General features: G+C 51.9%; 1 protein-coding gene across 4 annotated transcripts in view; it reads left to right on the top strand.

Annotated features, from left to right (window-relative positions):
• Positions 1-18081, top strand: part of SAMD4A (sterile alpha motif domain containing 4A) — a 102100-nt gene that overhangs the window by 59949 nt on the left and 24070 nt on the right. For all 4 annotated transcript variants that reach the window (XM_054197804.1, XM_054197806.1, XM_054197803.1 and 1 more), the window contains exon 2: positions 4610-5128. In XM_054197804.1, coding sequence (XP_054053779.1) covers positions 4610-5128 — 519 coding nt within the window. The remainder of the gene's footprint in view (positions 1-4609; positions 5129-18081) is intronic.

The following is an 18081-nucleotide window of genomic DNA, read 5'->3' on the forward strand; positions in this document are numbered from 1 at the left end:
GCGTGCTGGGACCCTGGGATGTGGGACCCCAAACCCGGACACATCCTAACCGCGGCTGACCCAGGGGGTCTTGTTCTGGCAATAAAGGGTAAGATCCCAGATGTCCAGGGGTACCTGGCAGCGGATAGGGAGCTACATGGTGGCTCCTGTGTTTGGGGAGAGGGTGGAAAGGGGCATCGGAGGGGGGTCACCAGCTCCTCTCCCCCTGCCCAGCTCCAGCTTCGCTCCTCCCACACCGCCCTCTCCAGATCCCTCTATTTTCTGGGAGATAGGATTAAGCCTGACCTTCTGCCCCATCTCAGAGACAGCCAAACCTCTTTCGGATCTAATTATTTTCCATTTTTGTTTAATTGTGCACATCCTGCTGCTGGCTGAGAAGGAGAGCGGCTCCTGCCCGGGCTGGGGCAGGGAAGAGCATTGATGCTCCATTCGCATCGATGCTCCATCTCTTTGGGGCTGTGATTTCAAACCCCCCACATCTCTTGGAGGTCCAAGGCACATTTCCCAAGAAGCAACTCTGGCACCATCCTGTGTTTCTCTGGTGGTGACCTTCATGCTTGGAATCCCCCCCCATGAGATACAGAGGAGCCCGGCCATGGCCACCTGCCTCCCCCATCCTCCTCCTCCTCCCCTGCACCCAGTTTGCACGGGGCTCTGCTTTTTCTGCGTGGATTTTGCTACATAATTCCTATGTACAAGCGGCACCGGCTTCTTTTAGCGGAGCATTACATGCCTTTTTTTTAACCGTCTTTTGATTTCTCAGTTTATCCAAGCTGCCGCAAAATCCCTCATCAAAATCCCGCAGCCTCTCCCCACAGACGGTGCTGGGCTGGGGTTTGGCTGTGCTGGGTTGAAAGTGCTGCCGAATCGCCCTGACGGCGATGGCAAAACACGGGGATGATACGGGAAGGGGTGAAATCCCTCTACGGGAGGAGGGGAGAAAATAAGACGGGTTTTCACCTCCCAGGCAGACGACCAAGAAGCAGGGGAGAGAGGGGACAGATAAATCGGATTCAGCGTGACACAAAGCATTGCTTGCAGCAGAATTACGTCTGCGTATGGAAAACAGGGAGATGCTCTGGTGGGCAAATGCTCAGGCTTCGCTTGGTGCAAGAGAGACGTCTGGAAGGTGTCCCCCACATGCAGCGGGTGGTGTGTGCAACCGGTAGCTTTCCAAAATCAGGCGGCCTGGCCATGCAATTTGTCCCCAGTAGGTGCTAAACGGCATCGTGCTGTGTCTGTGTCTGGCATCCTGGAGCTGGTGGTCCCCGTGTCGGGGCTCGGAGGCGGTCGCAGGAAAGGTGGTGGACAGTGACTTGTGTCGAGCCTCAGCTGGTGCCGTTCACAGTCGTCCTTGCGGCACAAATCTGCTTCCATCAGCTTTCGTAGAATCATAGAATCACAGAATCATAGGGTTGGAAGGGACCTCTGGAGATCACCTAGTCCAACCCCCCTGCCAGAGCAGGGTCACCCAGAGCAGGTTACACAGCAAATGAATTGCAGACGAGTGATCCGGACTCACGTTGACTTCTGCACTCCCTGGACTTAGAGAAAAAATAACGATAGCAACGAGAAATAGTAATGAGACGGGTCTGTGGCCAAGACGACGTGTTTCAGGGGAAGGCAAAGGCCAAGCTGTACAGGCTGTTCTCGCAGGGAAGGCATTGTCCCTAATTCCCACAGGCAAGGGAGGATGGGAACCCACCCACTGCAAAGAAAAATGAAGCATTTGGGGCTTATTTCTCCCTGCCTGCAGCTTTGCCTTGGTTCCAGGTCCCCTGCAGCCGGTGGAGTAAGGCAGGTGCCACGTGGACATCCCAGTGGTTTCATCCACAGCATGATTTACACCTAAAAGCAAAGGGTCTTTAAGGCTTCCCTCTTGCTTTCTCAGCCGTACCTATGTTTAATTATTCTGTGCAGCAGAGCTGCTCCAAAGTGGTTTGAGGTTGCTTCTGTCCAGAATACCCTCCACTGGGTGGGTAGAGCCAGGCTCAGGGTGGAGAGGTTGCGTCTGGATCCCCCAAAGCTGTGTCCCTTGTGCCTCTCGGCGCAGCAGCACGAGGTGGCTCGGGAACGCCAGTGGCCGGGTGGGGAAGCAGCTCTGGAGGAGGGATGGGTCTGTGGAGAAGTAAATACCGCTGCAGAAGGTTCCAGCGAGAGCCGTCAGCGTTTCCAGCAAGCCATCTAGTGGCTTCCTATTAAAACGGTTGCACGCCTTCAAACCGGGAAGGTGAAGCAGGAGGGGTGAGCGCTGCACACCACCGTAGTCGTGTCGAGGAACCGACATGCAGGGTTTGGCCTGAATTGGGAAAAGGCCCTGCTGTAATAGCCGCCTTCTGGATCACAGGGTGGTGGAAGGATTGGGTTAGCTGCTGGGCGGCAGCGTGGTTCTTCCCAAGAGCAAACCTGATGGGTGATCCTACAGATGGGCATCGAGATCTTCATTTCACTGGTGTGACTTCGGTTACCCTAGCTCAAAAATACATGAAGGATATAGGGTTAGGCAATGATTTAGAGCAGCTTCCTCTCCAGTACGGACAGGAGACAGCAGACAGAGAGGGAGAACATAAAGTTTTGGGGTTTTTTCATAACGTGAGAACTCAGGGCATTTCACTTGGTGAAGTTTTGGGCAGCGAGTTGAAATCAAAGAGAAGAAAGTACTTTTTCACCAGCCAGTTCAGTTAGCACAGGCACAACCTGCTACAGGGACCGAAAGTTTGAAGGCTTCATAGAGGGGTTTGGTAAACGCTGGAGACTGACCTGGGGCTGGGAAGCGTCAGTCAGGTTGTCTAGGTAGATCCTGAGCTGTCCTTGGCTGGTATTTATATAAGCAGTTTGGGAAAACCTCCAGTGATGGAGATTTCACAACCTCCGTAGGCAATCTCTCCCTGCACATCACTAGCCCTACCTGTAGGACGTAGTTTCTTCATGTCTGACCTCATTCGCCTTTGCTGCAATTCAAACCTATTACTGCAACCCCCCGGGAGACACGGAGAACAGCTTGTCCGCATCAGTCTTCCACCTCTCAGACAGACGACAGGCTGGCTGGTGTAGCTTTTATGTGCAACGCAGTATTTGGACTGATGTTCAACCTGTGATGCTTCCTGACCCCAGGCTCTTCCCCTCCTGGTGCCGCACAGCGGTTTGCTCCCACCTGCCTCCAGATGTTTGCGCCTACTTAATGCAGCTGTGTTTTTCTCACTTTTCTCTAAGTCTCAACATTGTTTGACTTCTAATCCTGTTTTCTGGAGCGTTTTCATTTCTCCTAGAGTGTTACCTACGCATTGAATGCATTTATCCCATCACCCGTATCACCGATGACACACTGGGTAGTGTCACGGCCAGGACAAGGCTCCTTGCTCAGCATATCTTCTGACGGTGAATCACCAGTAACGACTCTCTCCATATGGTTTTCTGATGAGTTGTGTGCCCACATTGGAGTAGTTCCGCCCGAGCGTGTTTCTCTGGTGTGCTGCTGAGGAAGCCGTGTGCGGCAGCGCCTAATGAATATCAAGATATACGGCTCCAACGGCTTCTCCAGCTATTCACAGGCCAGTTACTCTGTCGCAGAAGGAAATTAAGTTGTTCTTGACAAATTGGTGTCGGCAGTCACTTATCATCTTGTTATCTTCTAAGTGCTTACAAATAGGTTGTTTCATTATTTGTCCCATCAGTTTTCCAGGAGTTGGAGTTAAGTGACCAGTTTGTAATTCCCTGGCTTTTCCGTTTGCATATTTTTAAAGCTAAACCCTGTGTTTGCTTTTTTCCTTGGCCTTCTAAAACCTCTCCTGTCTGCCGTGAGCTAGCAGAGGAACGATAGCTCTGTGGCTGCTTCAGCTGAGCTCTTCCCTCTGTCCCTTTGGGGCAGGTTATCGCACCGGGCGCGTGGATGGACCAACACCCTGGTTTGGTTTTTGCCCTCCTGCTGGGTTGCTTCTTCCCTTCGCCCTCTGTGTCTCTTCCCTGTGTTAGCTCATTTGAATCTTACAATCACAGAATCATGGAATGGTTTGGGTTGGAAGGGACCTTAAAGATCATCTCATTCCACCTCCCCTTCCCCTGGGCAGGGACACCTCCCACCAGACCAGGTTGCTCCAAGCCCCGTCCAGCCTGGCCTTGAACACCTCCAGGGACGGGCATTCACAACTTCTCGGGGCAACCTGGGCCAGTTCCAGACCTTTTCCGTTTTCCAACTGGTGCTTTTAAAAGGTTAGATTTATCCACGAAGTGCTTCTGTGTAGTATTTTGTGTAATCTGCCACGATACGGAAAATTTGGGCCAAATCGTAACTTTGATTAACATTAGGACAAGAGCGGTGGAGCTTTGTGGCCATAGAGGTGGGTGTAATTTGGCTTTTTGAATGATTTTCAGGAGCATCTGGTAACTCTTGGTGTCTAACGCGGCATGCCTTTCTGTGACCGGTGACCCTGGAGAGCCTGGAGATGCTCATACAGTGGCAGCACGCATGCAGGCATTCCTCTGGCATCATGTATTTACCCTGCCAGGGTCTATTTATTTCTTTATTAGGTCTGTTTGCTGATTTCTCAATTATCTTCTTTTTTTCTCCCCCCCCACCCCCCCCCCCCACCCCCTGCCATTCCTTCAACAGGAATCATTAACCAATGGCAACAGGAATCCAAGGATAAAGTGATTTCCCTATTGTTAACCCACCTGCCTTTACTGAAGCCCGGAAACATCGAGGCAAAAGTCGAATACATGAAACTCTTGCCTAAAATCCTGGCCCACTCGATCGAACACAACCAACATATCGAGGAGAGCAGGCAGCTGCTGTCCTACGCCTTGATACACCCTGCCACCTCCTTAGAGGACAGGAGCGCCCTGGCCATGTGGCTCAACCACCTGGAGGACCGCACGTCGGGTGGCTTCGGCAACCAGGGCAGAGGTCGGTCGGATTCGGTGGACTACGGGCAGACGCACTACTATCACCAAAGACAAAACTCCGACGACAAACTCAACGGATGGCAAAACTCTCGAGACTCGGGCATAAGCGTCAGCGCTTCCAGCTGGCAGGACAAAAACCTGGCCTGCGAGAACGGCCATCTGCCCCTCTACTCCTCCTCCTCCGTCCCCACAACCATCAACACCATCGGCACTAGCACAAGCACCAGTAAGTACCTATGGGAAGCGCTGGGGACGGCCACCCACGGCCACCCTTCACAGCACGGCCCCCCCCATCCCACTAGAAAACGTTGCTTTGCTGTGGTTAGCAGAAGGGCTAAGTTCATCTGGGCCATAGAAAACTTTGTTTGTTTTTTTTTATTTTTTGCTTTTTCTTTCCCCTACCTGCCTTTTTATTTCCTGCCTGCCTTTTTTTCATTTTGTTTTTTTTCTCTGGTCCTGTGGGATTTTAAAGACCTGACGGCTGGAGAGGAGGGGAAAAACAGCCAAGCTGTACGAGCAAAAGCTGTGCGTTATCGAAGGGAGCCCCTTTTATTTCACATAGCTCCATCTAGATTGGCAGTTCGCCTTTCAAGAGTTTCCAAAGCAAGTGGGGAGCTGATGCTTTGTGTCCAAAAGGGAGCTGGGGGACTTGAGGCAAGTCCAAAAGTGACCTGGGGACTTACTGGGAATAAATGGGATTGGGGCCCCGAAGCGCAGGCATCATTTTTGGAAGCAGGGCTGGGATCCACCGTCTTCAGGGCGTATCTGAAAATGTTACCTTCTATCTCCAGTGCACAGAGGTGTGAAGCTGGTGGTGATCAGGGGGTTTAGATGCGAAGTTCTCGGTGTTTTACAGGAGAGTTGGGTGGCTCTTCCCCCACGGAGGCCCTGCCAGGCTTTGATGGGAGCGGTGGACAGTGCTGAGCCCAGCCCAAGGCTTGGACATTGGGAGACGCTGCAGAGCACCGTGGCTGGAGATGTGTCACTGGTTTTGTGTGGAGACGTAGTGCAGCTGGAACTGCTTTTTAGAGCGGTTGTTGATGCCTGCGCGCCATCCTTGGGAGAGGAGGAACAAAGATTCTTCTCAGCAGGGTTCAGGAGCTTCTCTGCCCACCCACTCCCTCTGCAGAGGGCTGTCATGCCTGCCTTGCTGTCACCTTGGGTGACCGCCACCATCTCACCTGCAAGGCTTGACATTCTCTTTCGCTTTGGAGAGTTCAGAAGGTCTGTCTCCAAGATGCTTATCACCTCCCTAGATATAAGGGATGCAGAGAGCACGTCGGGGAGGAGAGGCTTCTTGTGGTGAGGGTGCTGGCTTCTCTATCAGTGTGAGGAAAACCACAATTAAATAGCTGAAAGCTTTAAAATGGTCACTTAAGGCTTCTGGGTTTTTCCCTCTCCTGTAATAAGCGCTTTTTTTAGGTGGTGTTTCAAATTGACAACGATACGAAATGTGGTGCCGGGTTTATTGCTGAGCACCCAGGTCCCTGCCTCTCCAGTGTCCATCCCTGCAGGCAGCACTGCCTGCTCCACCATGCGGGGACTTAGCAGAAGGGTCTCAGCTTAGAATCACAGAATCATGGAATGGTTTGGGCTGGAAGGGACCTTTAAAGGCCATCTAGTCCAACCCCCTGCGGTGAGCAGGGACATCTTCAACTAGATCAGGTTGCTCAGAGCCCCGTCCAAGCTGATCTTGAATGTTCCCAGGGATGGGGCCTCCACCACCAATCTGGGCAACCTGGGCCAGTGTCTCACCACCCTTAGCGTAAAAAATTTCTTCCTTATATCTAGTCTGACTCTTCCCTCTTTTAGTTTAAAGCCATCACCCCTTGTCCTATTGCAACAGGCCCTGCTAAAAAGTTTGTCCTCATCTTTCCTGTAGCCTCTTTAAGTACTGAAAAGCCACTACAAGGTCTCCTTGGAACCTTCTCTTCTCCAGGCTGAACACCCCCAACTCTCTCAGGCTGTCTTCATGGGAGAGGCCCTCGGATCGTCTTTGTGGCCTCCTCTGGACCCACTCCAACAGGTCCACGTCCTTATGTTGAAGGCTCCAAAGCTGGACACAGTACTTCAGGTGGAGTCTCAGGAGAGCAGAGTAGAGGGGTAGAACCACTTCCCTTGACCTGCTGGCCATGCTGCTGGTGATGCAGCCCAGGAGACTTCTCCACCGACTCTGAACATCGTGCCTATCCTGTCCCCTGTCTTTGAAGCCCCGGCTCCTGCTGCCATGGGATTGTGTGAGGTTCAGCTTCTCCAAGCGCCAGGTCCCTGCACTGCGGAGGAGAGCTGTTGCAGGGTGACAAAGCTGCATGGGAAAGGCTTAACAAGCAGACAGAGTGAGAAGAGTCGGAAATGTATTTGCAATTACTCTGTTAAACCTCTCCAGGGATTTTGTTTTTTGGGTCCCTCCATGTAGTTTTTCCATGCCTGGCGCTTCAGAGGCTTTGCACGCTGGGGAGGCAGTGGGAAGTGGTGGCTTCAGAAGGGATCCGCTTCCTCGCGTCGAGAGCTGGAGGGAAGGAGGTCTGGTGGGTGCAGCAGGTTAATCATTGACAGTGGCTGAAGCTCCACAAGAAGCACTGGGTCCTGAAGGACACTTTTCAAAAACTCTTTTGTGCTTCTTTGAGCCTTTCGGTGTACACTTATCTCTTAGCAGAAGTAACAACCCACCTCTTGCCCCACAGGATCCCCAAGTATTAGCACAAGGTGCCGAAACCCAGACAACAGCCGAATTACTCAGCAGTGCCTGGGCTGCTGCACTGCTGAGGTTTTTTCCTAACTTCTCCAGAATTTAGCAGCGCTGGGAGAGGAGCAGTTGTGGGTCTGCCAGCAGCCCTACGCTTCACCCTCGTCTTTGGCTGGAAGACCACATCCCTCCTCCGTCTCTGCCACTCGCTTTGCCGGGGCATCCCCTACCATAAGTCCTGGCGTGGCAACCCTTGCCCAGTCTGGTCCTTCCTGGCATCCCAGAGTAGCTGCTTCTCGTGGCACCGGGGCAGCTCACTCGCATCGTCTTGCTCTAAGCTGAAAGGTTAATAGAGTTCGTATTCAGGGAACCTTTTCCCCCGAGCATCGCGGTGGGGTCAACACATATTTCTAGGGCTGAGTAGCTTTGCAGAGGCATCTGAACACATTTTCAGGCCAGTCTAATCCTAAAAGTTAAGCTGTCGTGACTCCTGCTAACGCTTTTTGGTGGCAGCGTGTTCAGACAACCCGTGGGCTGAGGTGGAAATGACCTGACCAAGCTTCACGTTTTAGCTCGTAAGCTTCCTTAATGCAATATTTGCTCGGACACAAACACAGTAAGTCCACAGACAGATGCTAAAAAAATAAACACGGCTGTCAGCCTTTGTCCCAGCCCCTTGAGTCAATCAATATGTCCATTAATCTTTTATTCCAAAGCAAAGCCCTCAAACTATTACTGTTTGTTTAGGTTTTAGTGTTATTATTTTTAAATTCTTCCTCGTACTTGGAGGTGTTTATCTGAGCAGGGGCTTAATCCAGCAGCACCCTGCAGGGCACAGCATTCCCCGACCCGTCCCCACAAAGGCATTTTCTTCCTGATGCCGAAATGGGGCAAAGTCTTTCCTGGAGGAGTAACGTGGTGATCTTGCCCGAGGTACTTTCATCTGGTATTGTGGCATAATTAGGTTAAATATGGGTGGCTGACACTCACGTGACAATTTGCTTTGTGCTGTCCTTGTCTTTGACTTGACCTAGACCCAGGCTTTGAGACTTGGTTCAGGCTTGGTTCCTCTCCAGCTCTCTCTTAATGGTGCTGGCTGGTGTTAGCCAAGGTTTGAGGAGATGTTGCTGGAGTTCTCCAGCCTTTGCCAGGCAAGTCTGGAGTGCTCTGAAGGAGACGCTCTGGATTTACACCAGTGATGGTGATCCAGGAGTGAGACCAGCGTTGTAAGTGATGGGTTTGGGTCTGGAGCGATCTGAGGGCATGGACTTACCTGAAGCAATGGAAGTCCCATCTGTGGTATCACCGTAACTGCTTTCTCAGCCCGTCCTGCAGAGCTTGACCTGCAACTTTAAACCAAGCTTTAGTGTGTTGGGAGTAAAGGAAGCCTTGGCATGGGCTTGGGAGCGCAGGTGGGCAAGAGGCCAGAGCTGCTCCAAGCGTGGTGGGACAGGGTCAACCTCAGAGCCCTGGGCTCTGTGGCCGAGTCAGGCGGCAGTTGCAAAATGCCTGGGTTGCACAACACCTTTGCAGTGGAGACAGGGCCTGGAAACTCTGAAAGAACAGAAAAAAGCGGCTGGCTTTCAAAGCTGCAGACCAAGAGCTCCTTGGATGGGGGCTCCACCTCCTTCCTTTCTCCTGTGTAATTGGTTCCACCTGAGTACCGTCTGATGGCATGCCAGGTTTTGGTTGTCAAATGGAACTACAGTGTAGCTTAACCCTGTGTTTTCTGCCTGCTCAGATGGGAATATGTGCAGAGGAGAAGGAGGGTCTGCTGTTAAATATGCTTGTCCAGTGCTGAGAAGGTGGGGTGCAGGTAGACCAGCCTGGATTGGGCCATAAGGTCTACAAGCAAGAAAAAAGAAAAGGGCAAGGTTTGGAGGAAGCGATAGCAAGTCCAGTTGGCAATAGCGAGCCAGTTGAACCACAGCTAGAGGCAGGGACTCAGTTCCTGGCTCTGACACGCATCTGCTGGACAAGTGTCTTGCTCCTCTGCTCCCAGTGCGTAACCTGGGGGTAACAGTATTACTTCTTTTCTCAACGTATGGTGAGATTTTCCTATGTTCTCACGTCTGGTGTAGTGCCAGGGCACTTAAACTCCCCATGGGGAGCAGGTTCCCAGGGGCAAGTCAACCTCCTACCTCTGCACAGGGGCAGAAGGTCTTGGTTTTACTAGAGGAGCAACAGCGATTTGCCCCAGACATTTGAATTAAGAGCAAGTTCTTTCTGGCAGAGGAGCGAGGACCTCCTTATGCCAGTACCTGCCCAGAGGGCAGCACTTCAGCCAGGGTGAGTGTCTCCAGTTGTCACCCTGCCTGGGGGACAGGAGCTCTGCCCACCTCTGTATGGACTCCAGTGCTTCCATAAAGCAATGGCACGTTGAGTTCCTCGGTGGGAGATGGCCCCAGAGAAGGTAGGCAGCGCTTGGTCTTGCTGGAGCCTTGTAAGTCTAGGAGTTCATCTCCTGTAAGCGCTCAAGGCAGGGACTGCGTGCCCTGGTTTTGCACGGCCGTTGGGATGTTGCTTGTCCATTAGCAGCAGGGGGTAGGACACCATTCTCCACCTGCAAGTTGGGGTGGGGGGAGCCTGAAGCTTGTGGCTCCGCCGCGACCTCCACTTTCCTTCCAGCAGCCTGGGTGTCTCGGGCAGGGGCAAGAAGCAGCAGCAGTGATGGTTTTGTGTTATCCTGCGGTCCTTGGGATTCCTGTCGCCAATGAATCACGCTTCTGACCTGGAAGCGGCACAGGAGCCGCCAGGGCAGCTGATTGATGCTCTCCAGGCTACAGAGCAAAGTCAGACGTCCCCAGTAATTCTCTCAGCCCCCTTGTCAGTCTCCCGTGTCGGTTGACCTGGAGGTTTTGTTGATGGATGGACCCTCCTAGACCCGGGTGTATTTTATCAGCCGCCCTGGTGCCTGTTGGATGCTGGCGCAGACGTCAGGATGCTGTGGTTACTCATTGCGTAGGAGCTTGTTGCTCTCCTGAGGGAAGCTTTGCTTTTCCCATCACCCCGTGAGCGTCCGTGGGTCCCTGTCTGCAGTTTGCATCACTGCTGGAGCCACCATCGGGGCTCTGTCTGGAAGCTGGGTACCACAGGATGCTCCTTGGCGCCTCCACTATTTACCTGTATCCGTAAAGTGCCTGATGAGTGATGCCTCCAGCTGCCTACAGGTAGGGATAGCTCTCGCCAACTCACCCCTGGGCTCCTAGTTGCCACTTTGGGGGTGCCCAGCAGAATGGGAGGAAGGGTCTGTGCTGGCAGAGGCATGCAAACCCCCCCCAAAACCCTTTTTGCTCCTCCACGACAGCCTCCCGACACCACCTTTCCCCAGCTTTCCCTCGCACCTTGATGAAAATCAGATCTGGGATGTTTTCCTGAGCATCTCCATGGGGCGAGAAACCCCCGGAGAGAATCGCCTTGCCATCGCTCAGCCTTTGAAACCCCGCAACTCCGGGCTTTGGCAAGTAAAGAAATGGAGACAGACGAGCTCTCCTTCCCCCCCGCCATCAACCAGCAGCTGCAGAGAAACAGCAGGAGGGCACCGGGCGGGGAAGGGAGTGCCGGGGTTTGGATTCATCCAAAGCGACTCCAGGCTCCTTCCCGATTGCATGAGGACTTGCTGTGTTCTCCCGACTCAGTAACGCGCTGCTATTTAATTAACTTTTGACTTCTGGTTTAAAGGAGCCGTGCACAAAATAGTTATTTACTTCATTTGGAAATTCTTTTTAATCGTTACCATAATTACAGCTTCCTCCTCTTTTTTTTTTTTTTTTTAATATTTTTCTTAGCAGGGGGAAGGGGGGGGGAGGGAGGGGGAATATTTGCTGCTCTCCTTGTGGTTATCACATCCTTCAAATTACTAAAAGAGGCTGGGATGATAGGTCTGGTGATTATATATAGGCACCATCTGCTCTGTGGCTGCTTCCTATCAAAGTGCAGTTAGGAGAGTGCAAGAAGGATATTTTCTCTCCAGCTATATTAAGACTCTGTTTCCATCTCGGCTCCAAAGCAAAGCTCTCTGCATGCAAATGGATCTCAAATGTGCTGTAATCAATGGCTTGGTTTTGGCAGCCTCAAAGCCGAATTTTTTTTTTATATTTTCTTTTATTTTCCCCTCAAGTTTGCTGTTCCCATTTGTTACGCAGTTTTAGTCGAGGCCGGTCGCTCTGCCTCCGACGTTTTCTTGTAACCGTAGCGTGGGTCCCCCCCAGGTTTGCTGAGTGATCTTGTCTCGTGTTATCCGGCACGGCGATCTGTGTCATAACTTGGATACAAGGCAACATCCGAGCAGTTGGGAATGTTTCGGATTCGGATGATGAGGGCGGATTTTTAGGATGCACACGCCATGCGTATGTAGAGGAGGTGGAAAGCTGAGCCGAGTTAATTTGGAGCAATAATGGGAGAGAATGAACACGTGCTGGATGGGAGCCGCTGTGGCTGTCCCCTTGCTGCTGGGGACTCTTGGGGAGCATTGCAGAGCTCAGTATTTGGGGCAATATGGGGAGTCAGGAGGCATCCCAGCATCTTCTCATGCCCCTTGATGGCCTCGGAAACCCAACAGGCTTTTCTTCTCTCCTGGAGCTGGTGAGATTTTCTGTTCCTGGAAGAAGGAAGATGGAGGAGAAGGAATAAGACGTAGCCCAGGGGGAGGGTGCTTGGGACGGGGCTGAGGGCCAGAGGAAGTGGATAAGGCTGAAACGCAGAGGAATTTGTCTTGCGAAATCGGCGCCGTGGTTGGTGCCTACACGAGAGAAGGACTAAATGGCTTTTTTGAATGAGCGAAAGTGGGTAAAAAGAGACAAGGGAGGAGAATATCCCGAATGGGTCAGCGAGGATGGAGAAGGCTACAGTGCTGTAGCAAAGTCCTGTTTCTTTCTGGGTGAAATTTCTCTGGTGCTGGCAGGGTGATGACCGTGGGATGCACGCTGTGTCAGACGCACATTGTCCTCCTGTATTTTGTCACTCCCCCTGCACTCCCTCCACAGACTTTTAATGGCTCTAGGGATTATGGGATCCCCGTTTCTTGGGGCAATTCCAGAGGTTTCACATTCACCCCTTCTGCTCGGCTGGCTTGAGACCCTCCTTTTCCTATTCCTATTTCCTATTCCTTTTCCTACTCCCAGTTTCCCACAGGTTGCATATTGCTACGTAAAGGATGTATGTCTTCCAGCTCGGCCTCCTGAAGTGGTTGTGATAGAGGTGTTTCTCCAGCTGAAGCGTGGCCTGTTTTAAACTAGGGCAGGGCAGGTTTAGATTAGACATTAGGGAGAAGTTCTTTACACTGAGGGTGGTGAGACACTGGCCCAGGTTGCCCAGAGAGGTGGTGGAGGCCCCATCCCTGGAGACGTTCAAGGCCAGGCCTCATGAGGCTCTGAGCAACCTGATCTAGTTGAAGATGCCCTGCTCACTGCAGGGGGGTTGGACTCGATGGCCTTTAGAGGTCCCTTCCAACCCAACACATTCCATGATTCTATGATTCTGTGTGTGGTAGGAGCTGATGCTGTTGGCAGTCTCAGCAGGCATCTGCTCCTCGGACCAGGGATTTTACTGGCAGCTGGTGGAAGCAGTGGGGAGCGCTGGCTGCTGCTTGATGCTCCCGGACATCTCCTCTGGGTGGAAAAGGACCGTAGGAAGGAGAGTTTCTGCATCCCAGTGCCATTTATCTGGCTTGATCTGTGAGCAGGGAAGGGATTTCCCCCAGGAGCCCATAGTAAAAAAATCAGTGAATTCTGGGATAATTGCGGAGTCTTGGTTCAGCACAGCAGCGTTGTTATTGACGGACCGGGATTCCTCAGGGGTGAACACTGTTTTTTCTGTGGTTTGTGTATAAAAGTATGAGAGAAACCAAATTTATTGACCTGGAGATCGGGGCGTTGTGTTTAGGGCAGCGCCTTCTCGTAACCCTCCATCCCCAGCACCGATTCCCACCTCCTGATGTGGACACTGTTTTATGCGTCCTTTTGTCTGCCAGTTAAATCGTGGTCGGGATTCACACCTGGGCTGCCTTGGTCCCACCTTGATGGATGCTCTGGTGGGAAGCCCCATGCAAGGACCTTGGAAAGGAGCTTCTGCTCCTCGGTGAGATGAGCCGGAGCATCCTTCCAGAAATGCATCCTGTTGGATTGCTGAAGCCACCAAGAGCTGCGTTTACACATCTTTAGGTGCCGCCCCGGCTCCTGCTGCCACACAAAGGAGTAAATAACAACAACAGCAATTCCTGACGGAGCCAAACGGAGGGTCCGTGTGTGCTGGTGTCACCCAGGGGTTCACAAAACCCTTCCCCGGCTGAGCCTCGATGGGGCCTCATGTGCCCTGCTTGGAGAGAGCAGCAACAAACAGGTTATTGTTTCTCTGTCCAGTTTCTTGAACAGGAAACCGTGTTTAAAAAAAAGTAATTTTTTTTTTTTTTAAAAAGTTTGCTTGACAGGCTTTTGTGCAGTCTGTGCTTCTTCCTAATTTCTCTGCTTGAGGCAGCACTCTGCTTATATCTTTTGGGTTTTTTTTCTCCTAATACGCACAACTACCCGGTAGCTGCTTGCATTTAGCACCCTTGGTTTCACCCCCCGTAGCTTATATCAGCCCAATTCAGAAGCCAGGACAGGGTTTATCCGGCACCGTATGAACACAGTTAAAGTCACAGCCACCAAAAAAAGGGAGGGAGAAAAAAAAAAACACAAAAAAAACAAACAGAAAAAAAGGCACAAAGAAAAGGCTCCAAGGGTTAGGGGATGTTGAGCCGAAAAATGTTCCATCAGGGTCTGCTTCGGCCACGCTGGAGCTGCCTGCGGCGGCATGGGCAGCGGGTGAATGAGGTGCCCAGGAAGGAGGCAGGGTGCCAGCTGGGCAGCGTGACCCACCGCCGGCTGTTTCCAAGGGTCCCCGGCACAGAAACGCTGGAAAAGCCAGGAACGTGGGTCTGCCAGCGCGGGGGAGCCTTCCTGGAGGGGACGGTGCTTCGTGACTGGGGTAGCAAGGGGGAGGTGGAGGAGAGGACCGAGTTGAACTTGGCAGTTGCTTTGTGAGGGGGGATCGCGGGAGATGGTCCGCGTTCCCTCTCTGGGCTGCACAGGGGACCCTGTGGCCTCAGTGGATTAAAAACATCCCCGCTCCGTGTAGCAAATTGGGATCAAGCTGCTGGTCCAGGTACCTGCAGACCAGAAAAGGAATTGTACGTGATCGGACACTGCCTGAGGATGTACCGTAACCAGCTCTGCGACCAAGAAGTGCCATTTTTAGACTAAAACCAACAAAAATCTCTCCAAAAGAGTACAGGGCTCTTTTCCTTTCTCCAGCCATGGGGAGGACATTATTGATCATGGAATGGTTTGGGTGGGAAGGGACATTTAAAGGCCATCTAGTCCAACCCTCCTGCAGTGAGCAGGGACATCTTCAACTAGATCAGGTTGCTCAGAGCCTCATCAGGCCTGGCCTTGAATGTCTCCAGGGATGGGACCTCCACCACCTCTCTGGGCAACCTGGGGCCAGTGTCTCACCACCCTCAGTGTAAAAAATTTCTTCCTTCTATCTAGTCTAAATCTACCCTCTTTTAGTTTATTCTGGATTTTAGTTTATTCTGCATTGTAATCTGCTGTATGGACTGTGCGCTAGTATAAAGGGTTGTTGCAAAGGTCCTCTGGGTGTCAGAGACCCGGTGGGGACCATGTGGTGGTGGAGGGCACACCAGGACGGCAGATGGTCTGAACACTCCTCTGTAGCTAGCAATGGGTCTGTTGGAAACACTCACATCAGCCCGCACGCCGCTTGGAGGAAGGTCTGCCTGCAGATCCCAATCCCTCGGCTCTAATTACAGGAATGGGTGGCTTTTTCCTTCACAGGCTGAAAAAATTGGCCCGAAACCCTGAGAAACCACAACACAAACATCTGACGCTGTTCCACATGGGCTTCAGTGAACAAAAACGCTCTTGAAATCAGCCCTTGCCTACCAAAATAGGCAACACCACTTCAAAAAGGAAGAGAGAGGGGAGAAAAAAAAAAGAAACAGGGCTTCACGGGGAAAGCACTTGCAGCCTCCGAGTTTCTCTGAGCACGTGGCCGTTCCTGCCAGCCCAGACAGTGTTTGGTCTGTGATAAAGCTGGTTTTGCCCGGCGGGTGGTGACCCCACAGGGATGCTCCTTGCTGCTCCGTCCCTGCAGCAGCGTGATCTGCAGCCGCCTCCTGCGATGGGGAGCCCTGCAAGCCAGGGCAGCTGCATCGTCACCATCACTCCTTCTCCATCCACTTAGTGACTTTTTACCCCTGGAAATATTAAGCCAAGCTTTGTTTGAAGCCTGAGAGCACTTCGGCAACACTTCGTACATCTCAGCACCGTTAGCACTGGGTTATTTATCACATTTTTCCCCTAGGATGCAGAACACCCCAAGCTCGTCTCAAAGGTGTTGTGTTTAGCAGCATCTGCTGGGTTGCAGCTGACCCCGATCCAGAGGCCACGAGGAGCTTTCTTGCGAGGAAAGACGGTCTGACATGGGCTGAGCACAACTCCTGCGGCTGTTCGGAGCTGTGGTGATGGAGGAAAGACGGTCTGACATGGGCTGAGCACAACTCCTGTGGCTGTTCGGAGCTGTGGTGATGGAGCAAAGCGGCGATACCAGCCCACTCATCGTGGGGAGGACCCCGATCTGTTCCGGTCCCCATCCCATGGGATATCTGGGTGGAAGGAGCTGGACCAGGCAGTGCCTTTACAGAGTGACCGGTGGGTCCCTGGGCAGGGGATGGCTCTTGCACCGCCTAAATGACCCTGCAGCGGGCAGGAAAACACTTCTAAACCAGAAGTGGGACACCCTTACAAGTTGTAGGGGATCCGTGTGCCAGCCTGGCTTGCACTTTGGAGCGGTGGTTTCCTCTCTTTGTTCGTCCGGCTTGTACCAGCGCGGCGCTCAGAAAGGCAGGCGTGCCTCTGGCTGCCCCCACAAGGCTTATCTTACCCCAGAAGAGTATATTAGATTTCCTTTTTAAATTAAAACTTATTATTTTTGTAATAAAAAGAAGGAAAAAAAAAAAAAGGAGGCTGGAGTGTAAGGGTATAAACTCACACTTGGCTTTTTTCTGCTGAAGTTCAAGCCCACGTAGACCATTTATTTTAGCAAGAGACTGAATAAGCGACTTGTCCTGACAGGAAGTTGCAGCTCGGCCGTCGGCAGCCCCAGATTCACCTTGGACCATCCAAAAACCGCCCAGGATTGTCAAAAAGCAGGGAAGGAGCTACGCTGAACAGACACGCTGAAAATCGTTAGCTACAGCCTCCGCTTTGAGAAAGTGAGGGCATTAACACTAGCAGCGGCATTAATAAATACGCACATTTGTGAATGTCCTTTCTGAGGGTTACAGATTAAAAGAGGGAGAGGTGTGCGCACGCCAAGCAGGTGCCAGCCCGGGGTTCGCAGCGTTTTTAAGCCTGAATGCTGATGGAAACTGGTAAGAGGGTTTGCAACCTGCGTTGCTCACCGGTGTGTGTTACAGGCAGAAAAGCTTCAGTAGAGCCTAAAATTATGCCAGTGCAAAGAGCTCTTAAATAATCCATGTCTGGTAACGAGAGCGGCTGGGGTGGTTATAAAGAGCTGGTGGCTTTTTCTGCTTGTAGCATCCTTGTCAGGGGAATTATCGCCACCGCGTCTCCTGAAGTTGTGTGAGTCGAGTCGTAGGTCAGTGAAAACGCTTGTGGTTTAGTAAAACTGTTGGGAGTCCAGCGCTATCTCCGGGAAAGACGTAGACTTAATTTTTATAGGTTGCACCAGATGATTTCTGATTGTTCCTGGACATCCTGCAGAGTTCGTTATTTCTCCTCCAGCCGACACCGGCTTCTAATTAGGGGACATAGAATTAAGATGGAAGAGCTGCAGCAGTTTGCAAGGGTATTGCCACTCGGGAAGGAATTTGGGCTGGACTTGAGCCAAAAATAGCCTCTTGTTTGCAAGGTTTTGGTGGGGAGAGGATGGTTTAAATGCCGCAGGGCGCCAGCTGCTGCAGGAGGGAGCACTAACAGAGCGTTCCCCTGCATCTCTCATTCACCCAAAGGGCAACAATATTTCCTAAACCAGAGTTTTTCCTACAGCAAATTCGGGGTGGCTTCTATCCCCCCCGGCCGTGCGACCGCAGCCGGGGGCAGCAGGCACAGAAGGGGCTCTGTGCGGTTTCGCTGCGATGCTCAGCCCCGGTGATGCATTTCAATGGATTTATCAGGTTTTTTCCCCTGTATTTCCCCCCATATTTTATTCTTTTTTAACGCTAAATATTTATTTCTTCGGGGAGAAGCAGCCCCCATTAACGGTGCTGCTTTTGGGATACAATTGCAAGCCAAGAGCTGAAACAGCTTGTCCAAGACCTCCTTAAATCCATTTATTTCCCCATTGGGATGCATCACAACTTTAGGAAACATAACACTGCCCTGAAAACAATCCCAGGTCCTCATTGACATCCTTTTGTGCCAGGAGAGTTCTGGAAGATGTTTCTACGGGTATTTAATGGGAAGGGAACA

Source organism: Rissa tridactyla, chromosome 4 (genome assembly GCF_028500815.1).
Source record: "Rissa tridactyla isolate bRisTri1 chromosome 4, bRisTri1.patW.cur.20221130, whole genome shotgun sequence".
In the NCBI taxonomy this organism is placed as follows: domain Eukaryota; kingdom Metazoa; phylum Chordata; class Aves; order Charadriiformes; family Laridae; genus Rissa; species Rissa tridactyla.